The 21,734-nt window shown below is 39.1% G+C and overlaps 1 protein-coding gene across 2 annotated transcripts in view; it reads left to right on the plus strand.

Annotated features, from left to right (window-relative positions):
* The window catches only part of PRKG2 (protein kinase cGMP-dependent 2), a 106,038-nt gene that overhangs the window by 64,703 nt on the left and 19,601 nt on the right, over positions 1-21,734 (plus strand). For both annotated transcript variants that reach the window (XM_002717087.6, XM_017347475.4), the window contains one exon: positions 1,252-1,393. In XM_002717087.6, the coding sequence (XP_002717133.1) occupies positions 1,252-1,393 (142 nt within the window). The remainder of the gene's footprint in view (positions 1-1,251; positions 1,394-21,734) is intronic.

The raw sequence follows: 21,734 nt of genomic DNA on the forward strand, positions 1-21,734 counted from the left end.
CGTCACAGTCACGTGGGGAGCCTTCACAAAATGTTCTGGGCCTGGACACCAGAGCTATGATTAATTTCATCTGGAACAGGTTCCTGTAAATGATATTTTAAATGCTTTTCAAGCAAATCTAATGTGCATTCATGGCTGAGAATTGCTGACCCAGGCGAGGAAAGCCCACTGAGTATCTGGGTGGAAGATGAATGTAGAAATGTGTGGTTGGATGGAGAACCTGGAAGAGTGGGGAGGCCTTCATGAGACTGCCAAAATCATTAGCTTCTTCCATTACTCTTTTAAGAGAAAAAATTTATTTAGAGAATCTAAGAAATTTAGAAAAAGTTCCTGATACCTGGAAAAATTCCTATTATGTAAGTAGCAACCCAATTTTACAGGTATAGATGCTGAGACTCAAACACCTTGCCCAAGAATGTATGAGAGGTCTACAAAAAGGTCACAGTGCATATTATAAAAACTATGTATGGATTTCAATTTTTTTTGCACCCAAGTAAAATCATCTTTTAATTAAAATTTCCATGAATTTTTGAAATACCCTCATAGTGAATAGGAGAAACAGGAGTCAAACCCAGTTTCTCTCACTCCACAACCATACCCTTCCATTCGTTATGCAACAAATCGCCACAATACTTAAAAACTTCAGTATGCAAACTCAGGGCAACTCTTAAAAGATCAAGGGGACACAAAACATTTGGAAGGAATTTTGGTTCCATTTCTCTGTATGTAACTGTCACATGCTATATAAACAGGACATGAAGATAGTCACATAGTCGTTTTTCAAGCAGTAAGTTACAGAAGTCTGGTTTGAGATCACTGCTGAGATAGTTCAGTTTTTTCCAGAGTTTGCCATAGATATCTAGAAAAAAGGTCCTTTTCTTCTTATTTTTCTTTTTTAATGTTCATTTGAGATAACCACAGTTGTATGGATGTAGACATTTTAAATTTAAAGAAGCAGCTCCTTTTTACATCAGCTGTCCCTCTAATTTATTGGCAGTATAACATACATTTTAGTGCTGATACCCTGTAAAACATTTATGTCATGTAAGTTTACCAATGCAATAAGTGTTTTTACTGGTTACCTCATCTCCAACAATACTGCTCCATAACCATTCCCCAAACTCCCCATATTGCCTTGCATAAAACCGTCATCCCTCTCCGTAACAACTTTAGAGTGCACCAGAGCCACCTAGAACACTGGCAAAGAGGTATATACCTAAGGTACTAAGAGGAAAATGTATGTCGTTGCAGAGGCAGCTTTGATGAGCCCACCTCCAAATTCTGCGTAGCTTGTGTAACAGAAGCATTTGATTACCTACATCGACTTGGTATTATCTACAGAGACCTGAAGCCAGAAAACTTAATTCTAGATGCCGATGGTTACCTTAAACTGGTAAGACAAGTTCTTTAACTAACGGTGTCATATGAGAGATTTCCAAAAACAACATTGTGTAGATGTTGCCATGTTATTTTTAATTTTTGACAATGCTATTATTTTCACTTGGAGTGAAATGGCCTTTGAAATTGCATGGTGGAGGTAGGCAGCAGTGTTATAAGTGCATTGTTTTTGGCCTAGAAATTGACTTTACAATCATATTTGTGATTCCTACTGAAAATGCCTTCTAAATCACATTCTGTTAGTTTATTGTTTCATAATTTTTATTACATTTTCATTGATTCCTACTACAAACAGAGACTGGCTATAAAGCATATGGAAAGAAGATAGTATGATTCCTCCCACAAAATAACTATAGGGTGAGAAGGTAAATATAGAAAATTAGAAGTTTTCCCAAATCTTTCTGGATGATTCTTATCTGTAACTGAGTTTGAGAATCCCAGCTAAAGACTGCAGGCTTCCTGTGGACAGACACTCTCCCTGCTGTCCGTCTTTGTAATCCACTGGCACCTAACATGAACTGCCTTGCCTATCACCCTAAAGAGAAAAATGCTGCCAGTCGCATAAACGGCTCTCTGTGAGAGAGTGTAATAGAGCTGCAGAGCCATCCCTGGCGTCTCAGGTTCTCCAGCCCACAGTGGGGAGCCCCCAAGGATGGGAAAGACATGGAGTCCTGAGTCCATTGTGATAGACCTCATGGGTATCAATCCATCTCTGAATGTAACAGAGATATTCCCAGGATAGTACATGTTTCTCACCTCAGAACTGCTATATAAGGAAATAATAAGAGCTGCCATTTAATGAGTGGTTACCCTCGAAAGCCACTGGACTAAACCTTTCACAATTAATCTATTTAATAATTTTTAAGATATTTTATTGTCCACAAGTTATATTTCTGTAATTTAGCCTTAGGAGTTAAATGTATTATGTGTAATTGCTAAGAGATTTCTTTCCATGGTAAAGGAGTGAGATAAAAGTCCTTTCATGTGAAATCTGGCTAAAGTCCAAGAAACATTTTGATCCATTCAAGCTTTATTTTGGCTATGAAAGACAGCTTTGAGAGCTAGTGAGGTAGGAACACAAGGCCTCAATCACTCCTCTTATTTATACTTCCTTCCTAGGCTGCGCTTCCCACAGCTCTATATTGAAACCCTTTGGAGTATTCTAGAATAAAACCATCATGAGAGACGCAAGCTATGCATTATATTCCTCTATTCCTTTTCATAGCTGTCTTTTAAAAAAATCAGATAGTATATTCAGTATTTGTGGGCACAGAGATCAGTAACTCTCCTTGTTATCTGTTGTTATCAGGCCCACTAATTCATTTGCCAACCAGCCAAATAAAGTATAAGGACTAAAGCTGTTAGAGATGAAAAGAAGCAAATGTTGACAATTTCTATTGCTAACTAGATATTAAACTAGATGTAACTGAAATTCTCCTGCTTTCACATGTCTAAAAATACTAGCTGAAGCATGAACAGCAGTATCACAAATGCATGGCCAAGTTTATGAGACAGGATGGGAATTCCCTTGGGGCTGCGAACCAAGCTGGAGTGTAGCGCATGGTGGAAATCAAACACTGAAGCTGCCAACTTGGGTACGCCCTGCAGTCCAGATGACTTAGAGGTTTGGATTTAACTGGCCCCTCTGGCAACAGGAGCCCAAGCGTTGGTCCTTGGCAGCATGTGAAATTGAATTCAAGGATATACTATCAAGCAAGGAGTCCTGCAGATTAAATGCTGAGAGAAATGGAAAACAGCAACTAGAAATATCAGATCTGTAAAGAGAGAGTACAAGGCAGGAAGCGTGCTTTATTCATTATTGGTTTTTCATAGAAGAACAAAAGTCAACTCTGAGAATTCTTGGCTACAGGCTGGTCTACGTGGAGGTTAGGTACCCAATCTTTAAAGAAGAAAAATCCAAACAAGAATTTTAGTGAAAAAGGATCCATATTGGTAGCATGCCCAAGTTCCCATGTATATTTTCTCTTGAAGAATGTACTCTTAACTCAGGAAACAAAGAACTCCTGGAGATAAAGTTCCAAGGAACAGACATATTCATTTTAAAAAATAAAATAAATATGTACAGGAAAAAATGTACCATGGACACCAGTTGTCAGAAACAGAGCAGAAGCACATACACAAGTTTTCCTAAATACAAGGAGTAATCTGAATAAAAAAACATAAAATAAACAGATCTCATATGTTTTAAAAATAAGAGGAATTAGGGTCTGACGCTGTGACGCAGCTGGTTAATGCCCTGGCCTGAAGCGCTGGCATCCTATGTGGGCGCTGGTTCAAGACCTCGCTGCTCCACTTCCAATCCAGCTCTCTACTGTGGCCTGGGAAAGTAGTAGGAGATGGCCCATGTCCTTGGGCCCCTACACCCACGTGTGAGACCAGGAAGAAGCGCCTGGCTCCTGGCTTCAGATTGGCACAGCTCTGGCCATTGCGGCCATCTGGGGAGTGAACCAACATGGAAGACCTCTCTCTCTCTCTCTCTCTCTGTAACTCTGTCTTTCAAATAAATACAATAAATCTTTTTAAAAAATAAAAGGAATAAAATACATAAAGAATAGAGACTTTCAAAACAATATCTAACAAATTTGAAAAAGTAATGAAACGTATTAAGAAATGAAGAACATAATAGTTGAAATTAAATATGAAATAGAGTAAGTTCCACTGTACTGTCCTCTTGATGAGCTTAATTATAACACACACACACATACACCCCCACTGTGAAACCTATGGAAAACAACCCAAAGTGGGTGTTCAAGCCTTGTAAAAGGGGAATGCCACGTGTGCAGTCTATATTTAAACAGATACAATACAACTCCTCACTTCAAGATTTTCCTCAGTGTATAAGGAACAAGGAATAGACCTGTATGTAGTTAAAATCATACCTACTGCTGAAATAGTAAACATTTTTTATTAGATTGTGAACAAGAAAGAATATCTGCTCTTACCACTTTGATTTAATATTGTAATAGAGATATCAGCAAATGAAATAAACAAGAATGAGATGAAATACCTTAGATTACAAAGGAAGGTGCTGTCTATCTCTGTAAACAACCTGAATTTTTATGTAGAAAGGTCTAAAGAATCTACCAAGAAAAAAAAATAAATTAAGCATGATTATGGGTACAAAGTCAATATAAAAACAAAATTCTGGGCCGGCGCCGCGGCTCACTAGGCTAATCCTCCGCCTTGCGGCGCCGGCACACCGGGTTCTAGTCCCGGTCGGGGCACCGGATTCTGTCCTGGTTGCCCCTCTTCCAGGCCAGCTCTCTGCTGTGGCCAGGGAGTACAGTGGAGGATGGCCCAGGTGCTTGGGCCCTGCACCCCATGGGAGACCAGGAAAAGCACCTGGCTCCTGGCTCCTGCCATCGGATCAGCGCGGTGCGCCGGCCGCAGCGCGCTGGCCGCGGCGGCCATTGGAGGGTGAACCAACGGCAAAGGAAGACCTTTCTCTCTGTCTCTCTCTCTCTCTGTCCACTCTGCCTGTCAAAAAAAAAAAAAAAAATTCTGTTCTGATATATTAGCAATAAAAACTTATAAGTGGATTAAAAGTAAAATTTATTTATAATAGTATCAAAATTATAGAAGTACTTGAGCCCATGCTACCCATGTGGGAGACCCAGATGAAGTTCTTAGCTCTTGTCTTTGGCCTGGCGCATATCTGGCTATTGTGGCCATTTAGGGGAGTGAAATAGCAGATGGAATCTCTCTCACCCTCGTTTTTTTGGTTCTCTCTCTCTCCCCTCTCCCCCTACCTTTCAATTAATTAAATCAATCTTTAAAAAGTACATTCTGCAAAGGAATACTGTTCAGCATTATAGAAGAATGAAATATTCCAGATAATATGAATGGACTTTTAAAACTTTATTGAGCCAAAGAACCTACACATAAAAGAGTACCTTCCACATGATAACATTTATCAAAATTCTAGGATAGATGGTTGAAATCAATATGGTTGTCTCTGGGAGGAGCAAGTGACTGAAAAAGACCCTGGGGGGCATTGTCTGAGATTCTGGGAATGTCTCTCTCTTGGCTGGGGGTTGTGATTATATGAGTAGAATCCATATAAAAATTCAATCACACCAAATACCTGAGTATTTTATGGCCTTATATTATATATTAATTTGAAAAATGCAATGGGAAGGTGAATAGCAGACGATCGACAAAGAGAAAAATTTGTGAACTGAAAATTAAATTTATATAGAATGTGGTATAAAAATCTGGAAGAAAAGAAAATGAACAGACTTGGAGAACATTGTGAGAAGTTCTTAAAGGTTAATTGGAGTCCTAGACAAAAATAATACAGATAATTAAGGAAAGTATTAAAGGAAATAAAAAGAAAAAGATAAATTGGACTTCTGAAAATTTTCAGAAATTTTGATAAATTTTCTGGGAATTATAAAAACACCAACCATAGGTAAAGAAACCCTAAAAGATCCAGATAAGGGCAAATTGTGTTTGTTCTAGTTCCGGTTTTTGCATAACAAATCACTCCAAGACTTAATGGCTTAAAAACAAAATAATTACTTAGGACTTCACAGCTCAGGAAACTGAGTGGCTCTGCTGGGCATCTCTGACGCGAGGTCACGTGGAGTTTCAGTCTCATGCTGGCCGGGGCCGTAGTCACTGGAAGCTTGTGGATCTACTTGTCCCCAAGTCCCGTGTGAGTGACCGTTAATTGGAGAACTTCATTCTCCTTCGTGTGCATCTCTTCACGGTACTGGCTGAACGTCCTCCTGCCGTGGAGGCTGGCCTCGAGTCAGAGTGAGCCATCCAGGGAAGCAAGGCGATGCCCCAGTGCATTCTACGGCCTGTTCTCAGGGTCTAAGACAGCTCTTCACTGCGTTCTGGTGGTCACACGGGGCCACCGTGGTTTCCTGCAGAGAGCTAGATCACGGAGGCGCTCTTGGATTTTGCCATTTTAACAGACGTACAGAGCAGCAAAAGTACTGAAAGTTATCAGAGAAAAGACAGCTTACGTTTTATAAAGCATGAAAATTAGACTTTCAGTTGGTATTTCAACAGTAACAAGAGAAGCTGGAGTACAGTTGAATAAAATCTTAACAATTCCGAGAGAGACAATAACTGACACACTTGAATAATAAATAAATCCAGGGAAACTGCCTTTTAAAGAAGGCTGAAATAGACATTGTAAATCAAAGATGCAGGCTGTTCACTCCTCCATACAAAGGATGTGCTTAGGGGAGTAGAAAAATGATCCCTGAGGGAGGGTCTCATATATAAAAAGCAGTGAAAAAAGTGTTAGCCAGTTTAAAAATTATGGTGCAAGGTAATCATTATCATTCTAATATATAGTATTAAAATGAGGGTATACTAAGTAACTGCCAATCAGCAACACAGAAAGTGAGCATAGGATAATTAGAATACAATAGGTGGAGAAATTATCATTTTAAGTAAGGTAGCAAAGGAGAAACAGGAAATCTGGAAGGCAAAGGGGAACCATAAATTATGAGAATAGAAAGAAATCTAATATATCTAAATGCACTTAATTCTCCAGATAAAAACCAGCTAGCAAACAGATTTTAAAAATATTGAAGTCAGCTATCTTATGTTTATAAAAGATAGACCTAAAATATGAGAATGCAAAAAGACTGAAATTATAAAGATGGGAAAATATATAGCCAGGAAATGTTAAACAAATTTAAATGCAGGTTTCATTATGTTAGTATCTGAGAAGAGGGTTTTTTTTTAAGATTTTTTTTTTAATTTATATTTTTTATTTTTTTGACAGGCAGAGTGGACAGTGAGAGAGAGAGACAGAGAGAAAGGTCTTCCTTTTGCCGTTGGTTCACCCTCCAATGGCCGCCGCGGCCAGCGCACTGTGGCCGGCGCACCGCGCTGATCCGATGGCAGGAGCCAGGAGCCAGGTGCTTCTCCTGGTCTCCCATGGGGTGCAGGGCCCAAGCACTTGGGCCATCTTCCACTGCACTCCCGGGCCACAGCAGAGAGCTGGCCTGGAAGAGGGGCAACCGGGACAGAATCCGGTGCCCCGACCGGGACTAGAACCCGGTGTGCCGGCGCCGCAAGGCAGAGGATTAGCCTAGTGAGCCGCGGCGCCGGCCAAGATTTATTTATTTATATGAAAGGCATAGTTACAGAGAGAAGGAGAGACAGAAGGTACAATGGCTGGGGTGGGGCCAAAACCAGAAGCCAGAAGCTTCTTCCAGGACTCCCACATGGTTGCGGGGGCCCAAGTATTTGAGCCATCTTCTGCTACTTTCCCAGGCACATTAGGAGGGAGCGGAATCAGAACTGGAGCTGCTTGACTGGAGCCAGTGCCTATATGGGATGCTGGCACCACAGGCAGAGGCTTAATCTGCTACCCCGCAATGCCCCAGAGTATTTCTTCAGGTGAAGGAAGTTATCACATGATGATAAGAGGCCCGTTTCACTACAGTCTTATATAATCCTAATCTTTTATTTACCTTATAAAATGTTTCAAAAATCAGAAGCATAAATTGATAGATAAGGAGATATGAACAATTGTAAAAGTTTAATAAATATATCCCCAAATTGTTAGAACATTTAGACCAAAAGTCATCAAAGATTTAGAAAACATGTGTACACCGCAACTAATAAGCTTAATCTAATGGGCTTGTAGAATATTATTCCCAATATGTGGAGAACACATATTAACAAAATTTGATTGTGCACTGGTCCATTAAGCAAGTTTCAGCAGATAGCGAGAATAGGAGGTGGGCCGTCTGCTGGCTGCCCAGCAGAGCTGCTTGGCCGAGGGTGACTGAGGGGGCTGCGGGAGGGGAGGGGCTCTGGTGACAGTGTGGTGACAGTGCAGCAGGAATGCCATCTGGGTGACGGGCACTGTGCTCAGTCCAGCCTTGGACATGAATGTCTAAGGGTGAAAATGTCTTTAAGAGTGGCTTTGGCCTTATTATATAGATCCTGATAAAAAGCATCATCATTTCCCCTCATCAGTTCTTGAGGTTGGATACATAAGGAAAGCACGTGCGGGAAAGATTTTTTCGTTTGTTTGTTGGCAAAAACCAGGGTAAGCCTGGAGAAGCCATCCAACTCTGGAAAAGGTCTGGATTTGGGGTGGGGTGTGTCTCTGTAGGCTGTAGAGGAGTGCCCTTCCATGAAACCTAGAGATGATGGAGTTGAGGTGAGCAATGAAGCCCTTGTTCTGCCCTTCCTACTTGGTTCATGATCAAGGTTGCCATCTTGCCTTATTCCAAAATGTATCCCACCTGGGTCCTAGCTCACCACACTGGGGAACTTGCTGGGTGGGGAGTAAGGATTAAGGAAGCAAAGGACCATGAAGAAGCTGGCGTGGTCATATCTCAACTGCCCAACCCATAAGTTCCTACATCTTTCTTCATTTTCTAAGCCAAGGAGAGTCGGCGAAGGCAATAATGGTTAACAGTCATTTATCTGGGTAAGAACAATGTGAAGGTGTAGGACAGTACTTAAAGAGTTTAAGAAAAAACTTGCCTTCTTCTCAACCCCAGTGGCCTATATAAAGCCTGTTGAGTGTTGATATTGTTGCCTGATTATTATGGTCTATATACTTCTCTATACTGAAAGCCCCATGATAGCAGACTGTGCCACAGTGTTTTCGGCTGGATTTAGCAGATTGCTCAGCATATAAGAATGAAAAAAAGGCCAATGAAGCAGTTCCTCTACTTAATCTCAAAATCAGAACAGAGTTTTTGTTCTCTGATCCCAGTGTATTTGAAGTGGAAATCAGGAACAATAACAAACAAAACAAAAAACAAAAAAACAAACAAACAAAAAAAACAAGAAGAAACAACTAACAAAAAAAACACACATCAGCATTCTGAGGACATTTCAAAATAATGCAAGGATTTGTAGAGAATAAATTTCAATGAATATTAAAAAGTACTTGTACAATAGAGAATATACTACATATCAACATGTGTGGGTTGCAACTAAAATGTTAGTCAACAGTAATATATTCAGCCTTTAATGTTTCAACTAGGCAATAAGAAAGGATAAAATTTGTTGAGCTGAACATCCAACTTTGGATAATAAAAAAGGAGAAAATAAGGGTCAATGTTGTGGTGCAGGGAGTTAAGCCGCCACGCGTAATATCTACATCCCGTATGAGCACTGGTTAGAATCCTGGCTGTTCCACTTCTGATCTAGCTCTGTGCTAATGCCCCTGTGAAAGCAACAAAAGATGGCCCAAGCATTTGGACCTTGTCACCCAAGTGGGAGATCTGGATGGAGTTCTGGGTTCCTGGCTGGTCCAGTCCCGGGCTGTTGCAACATTTGGGGAGTGAGCCAGCAAATGCAAGAATCTCAATCTCTCTCTCTCTCTCTCTCTCTCTCTCTCTCTCTCTCTCTCCCCTTTCAAATAAAAAAGGAGGAAATAAATAAAGCCAATGATAGGAACTTAATAATAGTAATGAACTTAACATGAATTGATAAAATATAAAATAGAGATTTATTTGTGTATTTATTTGAAAGGCAGAGTTACACCTAGAACTCCATCAGGAGCTCTCAGGGGCCTAACAACTTGGGCCATCTTCGGCTGTTTTCCCAGGTGCATTAGCAGGGAGCTGGATCAAAAGTGGAGCAACTGGGACTCAAACCATCACTCATTTGGGATGCCTGCATCACAGGTGGTGGCTTAACCTGCTGTACCACAATGCTGACCCTCTCTTATTCTTAGTTGATCTAGCAGATAACAGTTTATTCAAAGTATATGTGCATACATATGTAGAGAATACTGTATTGTCATTATTACTTTGAACAAACTGCTATGTGTTTTATATGATTGAATATGCTTCACTTATGTATGCTTATATGTAAGTGAAATAAATACAGTAGTGATAACAAGATGAAGGAGAGAGAGTAATAAGGATCATTTTGTTATAATAAGGTACTCTACCTATGAAGTGTTATCATTTGAAAGTGGACTTAGATTAGTTGTATATTGCAAACTCTAGGGCAACCACTTAAGTTAAAATAAAAGTATAGTTGGTATAGTAAAAAGGGGAAAATTGAATCATAAAGGCATTCAGTATAGTTTACACTATTGTATTATATTCTGTATAAAGAACTGAAAGAGGCAAGCAAGTAGGTTCCAAACCCAAAGACAAGGAGCTGGAAAGGCTAACTATTTGGTATGATGGGTTTGCATTGTGTATATGTGTTGAAACATTAAACCATACTCCATACAAATTTGTAAATTTCACATGTCAATCCAAAATTCAAAAGAATAAAAAAGTATATACTGGCCGGCGCTGTGGCTCAATAGGCTAATCCTCCACCTACCGGCGCCGGCACACCAGGTTCTAGTCCCGGTCGGGGCGCCGGATTCTTTCCCTGTTGCCCCTCTTCCAGGCCAGCTCTGTGCTGTGGCCCAGGAAGGCAGTGGAAAATGGCCCAAGTGCTTGGGCCCTGCACCCCATGGGAGACCAGGAGAAGCACCTGGCATTCCTGCCTTTGGATCGGCGCGGTGCGCCGGCCGCAGCACGCCAGGCATGGCGGCCATTGGAGGATGAACCAATGGCACAAGGAAGACCTTTCTCTCTGTCTCTCTCTCTCACTATCCACTCTGCCTGTCAAAAAAAAAAAAAGTATATACCACAAAAATCAGAAAAAGAGTGGACAGCAAAGGGGAACAAAGAACAGGGTAACAAATTGATAACAGTAGCAAATATGATAGATATAAATCTATCTCTTGTATTAGTAATCACTTTGAATATATAAATTCAAATCTAAATGCATGAAATAAAAGACAGAGATTGTAAGGTTGATCAAAAAACAAGACTTCAACTATTGATTTCTTACAAAATTTCCACTTTAAATATAAAAACACATACAGATTAAAGATAAGTGGAGCAAACCTACTTTGTGAACACTAATCCAAAGAAAGTGTGAGTAACTATATTTTCAGACAGAGCAGACTGTAAAACAAAAGCTATGAGGGATAAAGAAGGGTACTGTATGATGACAAAAGGTTCAATTCTGTAAGAAGATATAACAGTCTCTAATGTATACATGTTTTACAACAGCATCAGAATACATGAGGCAAAAACTGATAAAACTGTAAGAAGAAACAGAATAATCTACTATCACAGTTGGAGGTTTCTTTTATAAATGGACATACCCAGCAGGTAGAATGCCAGTAAGCATAGTCAGATTTAACCATACCATCAATAAACTGGATATAATTGATACCTACGGTCAACTTCATCCAACAGAATACACATTCTTCTCAAGCTCACATGGAACAGTGGTCAAGATAAACCACATTCGAGGCCATGAAACACAGCCTAAGAAATAAAAAAAAAAAAAATAGAAGTGCAATGTCTGCTCTCATTCATTAAATTAGAAATCCCAACATAAATTTAAAAGTGAATTAAAGTGATAAAGTAATTTATCAAACTCTGTGGGATATAACCAAAGTGGTGCTTAGAAATAAATTTTAAAATTAATTAATTAATTTAGTTTTTAATGTGATCAAATTTCATGTGTACCATATATATAGATTTAGGAACATAGGGATACTTCTCACCCAACCCTCCATCCCGCCCATGCTGCCACCCTCACTGCGCCTTCCTTTTTTATTGTTCCTTTTAATTTTTACAATGATATACTTTGTTTTATTTTATACTCATAAGATTAAACCTACACTAAGTAAAGAATTCAACAAATGGTAAGCAGCAAATAACACTGTTCCCTAACAGTAGAGACAAGGGTTGTAAACATTCAACAAATCCCAAAATATCAGTTTTACTCATACATATTACATTTTTTTTGTACTCTAGTAGTTACCATAGATCAGGGAAAACATATAGTATTTGTCTTTTTGAGACTGACTTATTTTGCTAAGTATAATGGTTTCCAGTTGCATCTATGTTATGGCAAAAGACAGGATTTCATTATTTTTTACACCTGAGTAGTATTCTGTTCTCTCTCTCTCTCTCTCTCTCTCTATATATATATATATATATATACATATATATATACACACACATATATGTAATTTGTTTATCTAATCATCAGTTGATGAACATCTGAGTTGATTCAATATCCTACTCTTGTGAATTGAGTGGCAATAAACATATGGATACAGTTAACTCTTTGATATACTGATTTCATTTACTTTGGGTAAATTCCCAGAAGTGGGATTGCTGGGTCATTTGGTAGATCTATTTTCAGATTTCTGAGTTATCTGTATACTGTCTTCCACAATGGCTGTACTAGTTTACATTCCCACCAACAGTGGATTAGGGTACCTTTTTCCCCTGCATCCTTGCCAGTATTAATTGTTTTTCTTCTTTTAAAGATTTATTTATTTATTTGTAAGTCAGTGTCACACAGAGAGAGGAGAGGCAGGGAGAGAGCGAGAGAGAGAGAGTGAGAGAGAGAGTCTTCCATCCACTGCTTCACTCTCCAGATGGCTGCAATGGCTGGAGCTGCGCCGATCCGAAGCCAGGAGCCAGGAGCTTCTTCCAGGTCTCCCACGTGGGTGCAGGGGCTCAAAGACTTGGGCCATCTTCTACTGCTCTCCCAGGCCACAGCAGAGAGCTGGATCAGAAGTAGAGCAGCTGGGTTTCGAACCAGCCCCCATATGGGATGCTGGCGCCCCAGGCCAGGGCACCAACCCACTGCGCCACAGCGCCTGCCCCAATTGTTTTTTGATTTCTATGTGAGAGCCATTCTAATTGGCATGAGGTAAAACCTTTATAGCGTTAAATACATGTATTAGAAAATGAGAAAGATCAAAAAGCAATCATTATGGTTCTAACTTAAGAAACTAGGAAAAGAAGAAAAAATTAAATACGAGTAAGCAGAAAAAAATAATAATACTTAGGATGGAAATTAATGAAATTAAAAGCAGATAATTAATAGAGAAAATCACTTGAAACAAATTCTTTTCTTAAAAATATCAATAAAATTAATAAGGCTCTAACCAGCCTGACTAAAAATAAAAGAATGGCCATAGATTACTAATATCAGAAATGAAAGATGGAATATCACTACAGATTCTATGGATATTAAAAGGATAAAGAAATAACACAAACAACTTTATACTCATAGATTTGTAAGCCTAGATGGAATAGACTAATTCCTTGAAAGATACTATCTGTCAAAAAAGTCATCCCAGAATAAACTGACAATCTGAATAGGCCTATAACTATTAATAAAATTAAGTCAATAATTAGTGAACTTTCATAGTAGAAAATATGAGACTCAAATGCATTCACTGGTGGACTCCAGCCAACATTTTAAAGAAGAGATCACACCAATTCTCTACAATGCCCTTGAGAAGGTAAAATAAAGAGGATACTCCCTAACTTATTCTTATGAAGCCAGCATTGCTTTAATACCAGAAGCAGACAAAGACACTACAGGAAAACTGCAAACCAGTGTCTCTCATGAATATAGATGCAAGGATCTACAACAAAGTATTAGCAAAATTGAATCCAACAATGTATAAAAAGAATTATATAACACAACCAAGTAGAAGTTATCCCAGATGTGGAAGTCTGGTTCAACATTTGAAAACCAATTAATGTAACCCATCACATCAATAAGCTAAGCATGAACCCCCACACACACGATCAAATCAATAAATGCAGAAAAAAACTCCACAAAATGTGATATACTCATCCATTATAAAAACTCAGTAAACTAGCACAAGAGAGGAGCTTGCTCAAATTGATATATAATAAAAGCAGAAACCCTACAGTCAGCATCTTACTTAATAGTGAGGAACTAGAAGCTTTCCCAGTAGGATCAGGAACAAAGCAAGGATGTTGCCCCTCTCCATTTCTTTTTTTTTTTTTTTTAAGATTTATTTATTTGAAAGTCAGAGTTATACAGACAGAGGAGAGGCAAAGAGAGAGAGAGAGAGTTCTTCCATCCACTCGTTCATTCCCCAATTGGCTGAAACGGCCAGAGCTGTGCCAATCCGAAGCCAGGAGCCAGGAGCTTCTTCCGGGTCTCCCACGTGGGTGCAGGGGCCCAAGGACAGGGGCCATCTTCCACTGCTTTCCCAGGCCATAGCAAAGAGCTGGATTGGAAGAGGAGCAGCCAGGACTAGAAGCTGCACCCATATGGGATGCTGCCACTTCAGGCCAGGGTGTTAACCTGCTGCACCACAGCACCGGCCCCTCTCCATTCCTTTTTAACATCATACTGGAAGTCTAGTTAACACAACAAGAAAATAAGTAAAGATATGCATATTACAAAGAATTAAATAAAGGCATTTTTCTTTCTTGCAGTTGACATGATCATCTATGTGTAAACTCTGGGGAAAAAAAATCAACAAACACATTTCCTGGAACAAATAAGCAATTAAACAAGGTTGTAGGATACAAGGTTAATATGCAAAAGTCAGTTGCTTTCATATATCATAGTGATGAACATTTAGATTTTGAAATTAAAAACACTTTACTATTTATATTAGCACCTCTAAAATTATTTTCAAATATGTATTTATTTATTTGAAGGGGAAAGTGACGCCAAGGGAGGGAGTGAGGAATGAAGGGTTGCAGGGTGTGTGGGGGGGCGGGGGGAGAGAGTGGAGGTGAGGAGAGGATCTTCTATCTGTTGGTTTACTCCCCAAATGACCACAGCAGCCAGATCTGTGCCAGGCCAAATCCAGGAATTCCATTCATACCTGGGCAGGGGCCCAGGTAATTGATCCATTTTCTGTTGTCTTCCCTGGATTATTAGCAGGGAGCTGGACCTGAAGCAGAGAACAAGGATTTGAAGTGCTCTTTGATATGGGATGCCAGTATTGCAGGTGGCAGCTTAGCTCACTGAGCCACCAGGCTGGTCCCTCTAAACTTATATTCTTACCTTTAAATATAAAGAATATGTGTCAGAACTATATGGTAGAAGTAATAAAAGATAATGTAGGCTAGCGCTGCGGCTCACGAGGCTAATCCTCCACCTTGCGGCGCCAGCACACCGGGTTCTAGTCCCGGTCGGGGCGCCGGATTCTTTCCCAGTTGCCCCTCTTCCAGGCCAGCTCTCTGCTATGGCCTGGGAGTGCAGTGGAGGATGGCCCAAGTGCTTGGGCCCTGAACCCCATGGGAGACCAGAATAAGTACCTGGCTCCTGCCTTTGGATCAGCGTGGTGCACTGCCGCAGCGCGGCGGCCATTGGAGAGTGAACCAACGGCATAGGAAGACCTTTCTCTCTGTCTCTCTCTCTCACTGTCCACTCTGCCTGTCAAAAAATAAAATAAAATAAAAAAAGATAATGTAATTGAAATAAGAACCACAGTGGTAATTTCCTCTAACAAATGATATAAAATGGCACTACCATGTTATTTTGGATGATGTGACAACTTTCCCTAAGTGTATATTAAAGACTATTTATTTGGCAAAAAAAAAAAAAAAAAGAAGTAATAAAAAGAAGAGTAAATAAATAGATATTTTATGTCCGTGAATACAGGCCCACAATCATGCTCCTTCGTATTTACCCATAAAACTTGAAAACATAGGTCTATGGAAAACACTTGCATAAATATGTTGATAGGAGATTAATTCGAAACTTAGAAACAACTGAGATATTGTTTAGGAAGCAAATCACTAAATTGTGATAAACATTGACAATGGGATATTAATCAGTGCTGAAAAGAAATAATCAGACATGGAGAAATCTGAAAGGCATACTGCTAAAAATGAAACCAATCTGAAAACCACATATTATATTACTCCGATTATATGGAACTTTGTAAAAGACAAAATTATTTAAAGGTCTGTGGTTGACAGAGTTTAGGGGAGATGGATGAATAGGCAGATCACAGACTTTAAGGTAGTAAAATATTCTGTATAATATTAAGGTGATGGATCTATGTTGCATATTTGTCCAAAACCAGAATATACAACACCAAGAGTGAACTTTGGTGGGGATGTTGACAACAGGGGAAGCTGTGCATGTGCCAGGGAAGGAAAGAAATGAGAAATCTCTGTTCTTTCTTCTCAGTTTTCTAAAAAAAAAAAAAAAAAAAAAAAAAACTAAATTAAAAATTTCTGTTAAAATAAATCAGTAACTTTAAAGATTAAGAGAAAAATAATATCACCTCAATAGTTACACAGTTTTGATATGTTTTTACCTTCAGTCAGGGTAAAATCTCTTAACAAACCCAATCAAAGATATTTAATAAAATTAAGAGCAAACTATGTGCATAATGATGGGACATTAAAAGTATTTTCTTAGAAGTTGATGGCATAAGAACTTCTAGTCAGTATTTGTTGGAGGTCCTACCTCATACAGTAAGATATAAATAAATTAATATACAGACTAGAATTCAAAAAATAAAATGTGGTTAATTCTATAGAATGTAACAACAAATTATTAGAATTAAGTAGAGAGTTCAGTGTGCTTATGGGATATACGATTAACATTATAAGAACCCAGTGTTATTTTTGAATGTCAGAAACACAACTGATAAATAGAAATGCAAATGCCATTTACAAAACGCATGAAAATGCAGCTCATCTCAGACTAAATCTAGCAGAAATATGTAAGAGCTTTATTGAAGAACATAAAAACTTGTAGGAATATACTAAAAAGATTTAAATTAATAAGTCATGTGGCCCATTCTCTTCAAATCTGTCTCAGCTTTCTTTCTGGTAAGTTACAGTTAGTGAAATGTTAGTAAAGGTGATGTGCAACACTTTTAAACTTGTGCACAGCTCAAACCATGGGTTTTCTGGTTTGTTGCCAATGGCCGTAGCTGATTTGAAGCTGGCAGAGCCCTAAGAAGAAAGGAGCCAGCATACCTAGATCACTGGTTACAGGAAAGTCCCTTGCTTCTCAGGCAAATCCATTATGCAAGGAAGAAGAAAATTAATGTAGAAAATAAAGTTTTCATACCTTCTTTGAAATAGCAATAGCAGTAGCATGCATTTTTTACCCTAACTCAGAGCAATGCCCAATATTTAAAAATAGGGGGAGTAGGTGTTTAACTTGGCACTTAAGATGCCCACATCCTACATTGAGGTATCTGGATTTCATTCCTGGTTCCAGCTCCTGAGTCCAGCTTCCTGCCAATGCAGACCTTGGAAAGCATTGGTGATAGGTCAAGTAATTGGTTTTCTGCCACTCACGTGGGAGATCTGAATTGTGTTCCTGGCTCCTGGTTCCTAGCTTTAAGATAACACAAATGTCCATCAATAACATAATGTACCAAAAATCATGAAGTGCTCATTAAATTATGTTATGCTACAGCAGTGAAAGTACTTGAACTTCATTATGAATTAAATTCACAGAAATAACTTTGCATGGATAAAAAGGCAGATTCCCTAAGAATACATTCAAGATTGATCTACAGTTTTTAAAATGAAAAATACTTGGTACCTAAGGATATTAGATACATGCAAAAATCAGAAACAAATGGAAGCAAATAATAAATGCAAAAATCAGAGTAATGTTGCCCTCTTGGCATGGGCAGGTGGACCCTAGTGGAGGGGCACCCAGAATTCCCACAGCACTTTTCTTCTCATACTTAAACTGGTGGTGGGGCAAAGGTATTTTCATTCTTATGCTTTAAAACTTGTATGTGTATTCTACTATTTTATATGTATCAGATATTTTCTAACTTGAGAAAGAAAAACAATTCTCAGGTCCAACCATATTCTTGTTGCCAAAGCATTATTATTTGTGCATGTTAAGCTTTACCTACTAACGTGCTTAATGCATACACACTGCTACTTTGTTCCTGAGACACCCTCTACTTCTTCATCAATTTTCCTGTTATAAGAAGTTTCCATTTGAAACTTAGTTCAAATCTCATCTCATACAAGTATCTATGACCTTCCTAGATCTCAATATATGTCATATATTAACTAGTGTTAATGGTTATCCTATCATTTTTTTAAATTTCCACCAGGCATGCTTAAATATCTACTTGTATTACAAATGCTGTATAGATACAAAATGAATAAAACATAATGGCTGTTCTCCAGAAGCCAGATTTATTCACACACAATTAGACAGGGCTGCCATCAGGGATGTAATTGTGGAAATATAAACCATGTTAAGGAACATCACAGGAGAAAAGAATTGGTTCTGTAATCCCTTAGACTTATCTGAGATGAACCTCAACAGCTTTTTCCAGTGAAGTCTGTATATACAAATCTTCCCTTGCCTTTCTTTGCCCACCTGGTACTGAACACTTGAGGTATTGAATCGCCACATCCCCCTAAAGCCTGCTCATTGCTTGAACCATTTCTCCCCCCTCCCCCCATCGCCTGGCACTCTCACTTCCAGGGGATAGGAATCATCCACTGTTGTCTGTTTCAGCAGATGGACGCTAGTATCAGAGGGACGCTAAGTCAATGTTGGTTGTTGGCTGGCCAAATAAACAGATTCCATTTTGCCCTTGTCTAGACGTGGGTTAAGAAAGTGCCCTAAAAATTCTATATAAATATTTTTTTAATGTTCTGTCTCCATGAATCATCTGGCTTAATTAGACGGGTCACCTTCTGTCCATTTTTTAATTGACTGAGAGAACTAATATCTGACAAATATACTGACCCAGAAAGAAACTTCTGGGAAAAAAAAAAAAACTCATACTTACTGGACAGCAGCTCCAGCAAGCCACAAAGTGCATTTTCCTGTTTCTTAATTGATGCAGTCATTCTTCAGACTTAGAGACATCTTAAAATCTTCTCATTTATTAAAATCTTTGGAGACTTAATGCTTTTTAAGCTTTTAGCATAATGTGAGCCATCTTTAATAATGAGAGTTTCATGGGAAAATCTGAGTACAGCTTCTCCAGAGATATTTCCCGAGGAGAATTTGAGAAAATTAAGGGTGCACATGTGTGTATGGCAGGGGAGCCCTATTTTCTTGGCTCCTAAAATGATCCCTGTAAAGCATAAATCAAGCCATGCCATACCCCTTCTCTGAATTGTACAATGACTTCTCAGAGAAAGAAAGCACATCTGAAGAACTCTCTCGTTTCAGCCCATTCCATAATCTGCCCTAATTTCTGTCTCACATTGTGGCCAGGCAGTCCTGGCACTTCACCATGCATTCCTGCCTCAGGGCCTTTGCAGTAGCTCTTCCTGGCAGAATAGCCCTTGTTCAGTTGTTTACAGAACTCTCTTGCTTCGCTCAGGTTTCCATTCAGCCCGCCCCAAATGCTACCTCTTGAGAAAGGCTTTTCCTGTTCACCCTATTTACACGTTTATGCTGTTCCCTGTACCTAACTCTTGCTGTACATTACTTCTTAGCAAATTTCACCATCTGGCATCATGTATGAAACTACATTTTTTGGCTGTTACCCTTCCCTTCTTCTGATTATGAGCCTTACAAGGACTGGGGCTTGGTCCATACCCTTGTGCTTGGTACACAGTGGTATTCAATAAATGTTCATTGAATGAGTAAGTGAAAGGACTAGTGTTGTCCAGAGGGATGACGTAAAAACAAGATTGAAGCTTTGTGGTGGTGTTCACGATACTATGGACAGAAGTAGCTTGATTTTATAGACAATATACAGAATCTCACATAGATCTGAGATCTACTATTTTAAGCAAATGACTTTGGATGGGTCTAAGGGTTCCATTTCCTCTGACCAAATGAATGAGACCAAAGTTGATATGATCAAAGGAGATAAAGAAAATGGCATTTTCATACATCTTAGGGTTTTGATGTAATTGCTGCTATCTCTCTGGGCCAATATGCAAATACTTCAAAAGCAAAATCAGCAATTCAAATTAAAATATACCACTTTCAGAGCTGGAAAAACCCTCCTAAATAGATGATGAACTTCCAGTCATTCTGAAAAGGAACACTTAAATGTAATTTTATAAAAATGAGTTGAAAGGCTGTTATAAACCAACAAAATATAATATTTGTATGTATATGTGCATTCAAATGTAGTTAAAAACGTTGCTTTATTATCTCTTAAATTTTAGTCTTCATAAAATTAGCTAGGAATCTCATATTGGTTCTTTCTCTGAGGAATAAGTAGATATGGCTAAGCTCAGCTGGTTACAAATTTAGTTTTATAATATCCCTAAGCCATCTTTTAGATATAATATTTGCAAGTCATTTTGTATGAATGAAAAGAAAACCAATAATAGTCCACTTTAAATTAGTTGTTTTCCAATCAGAAAGCTCTTGCTCTTCTGTTAAATTTCTAAGAGATTTATTTAAGGTAAAAATATTTTAGATATTCATATTTATCACTTATTGACCCACACTGTTTTACCTGAGGGCTTATTTTATTATGTTACCTTTGTTCATTTCGTGTTTTAGTCAAGATTAGTGCCATGTTATTGAGATGGTCCATGTATAGTGAAGCTACTAAAATACACAAGTTGAAGCCAGGGAACAATGTGTGTGTGCCTGCTTTCTTGAGGAAAGTGGAGGGTGATTTTGTTAAAACAGTTTCTGTATGTATCATACATGAAAAATCCATGCTGTATGCCCCTGTAGAAGGAATCTTGGTTTTCCAGGGCAGGAGGTTTGTCATATACACTGCCTCAAGACCAAGAGGGCTGTTCTACATCTTCAACCTTCTTTCCTGTCTGTTCTGTGCACTATGTGCTTTGAATAACAACTCAGAGAAGTGCAAGGGCCTATTCTGAAAAGACACAGGAGTAGCACTGATTCATTACCCTGGATTTGTCCCTAATCCTCAGCCAGGGCCAACCTCAGATGTTACCTCCTCGTAGCAGCTTCTCCAACCTATTATTCTGGAACTATGTATTTTTCTAAGATTTATTTATTTACTTGAAAGGCAGAGTCACAGAGAGAGTGAGAAAGAAATAGAAAGAAAGAGATCTTCCATCTACTGTTTCACTACCTAAGTGGCTACAATGGCTGGGGATGGACCAGGCCAAAGCCAGGAGCCTAAAACTCCACCCGGGGTTCACAGGTGGCCCTCTGAGTGTATGCTTTGTTCCCTGAGGTACCATGTCTGATGCTAATCATGTCTCTGGTGGTTTTCTCTATGCTGTGAGCTTCTCAGAGCAATCTTTGTACCTTGCAGGTTTAGCACAAAGCCTGGCCTGTGGTGGGTGCTGTGTGGATGCCTTCAGAATAAGTCAGTGAATGCAGGCACCACCCACTATCCACCTCCCTGGGGGAGCCTGGAAGTGTGCAGGGCCTGCCAAAAGTGGGTTGGGATGATGCTGGCTTTGCTGTGGACTGCTGGAGGTGTAGGCTGCACACACTGTGTCTAATGGATTTTGAACACTGTCCAGAGTTTTAAGCATCTGTTTTCCCAGCAGTAGTTCCATTCTCAGACTCCATTTTGCTATTATTTTCACTTCCACAATGGAGTTTTAAGTGTACAGGAGTTAATCACCTTCCCATTCCTTCCTCTTCCCAAT

This window comes from Oryctolagus cuniculus, chromosome 8 (assembly GCF_051225735.1).
Source record: "Oryctolagus cuniculus isolate XC-2025 breed Fujian yellow rabbit chromosome 8, ASM5122573v1, whole genome shotgun sequence".
NCBI classification, from domain to species: domain Eukaryota; kingdom Metazoa; phylum Chordata; class Mammalia; order Lagomorpha; family Leporidae; genus Oryctolagus; species Oryctolagus cuniculus.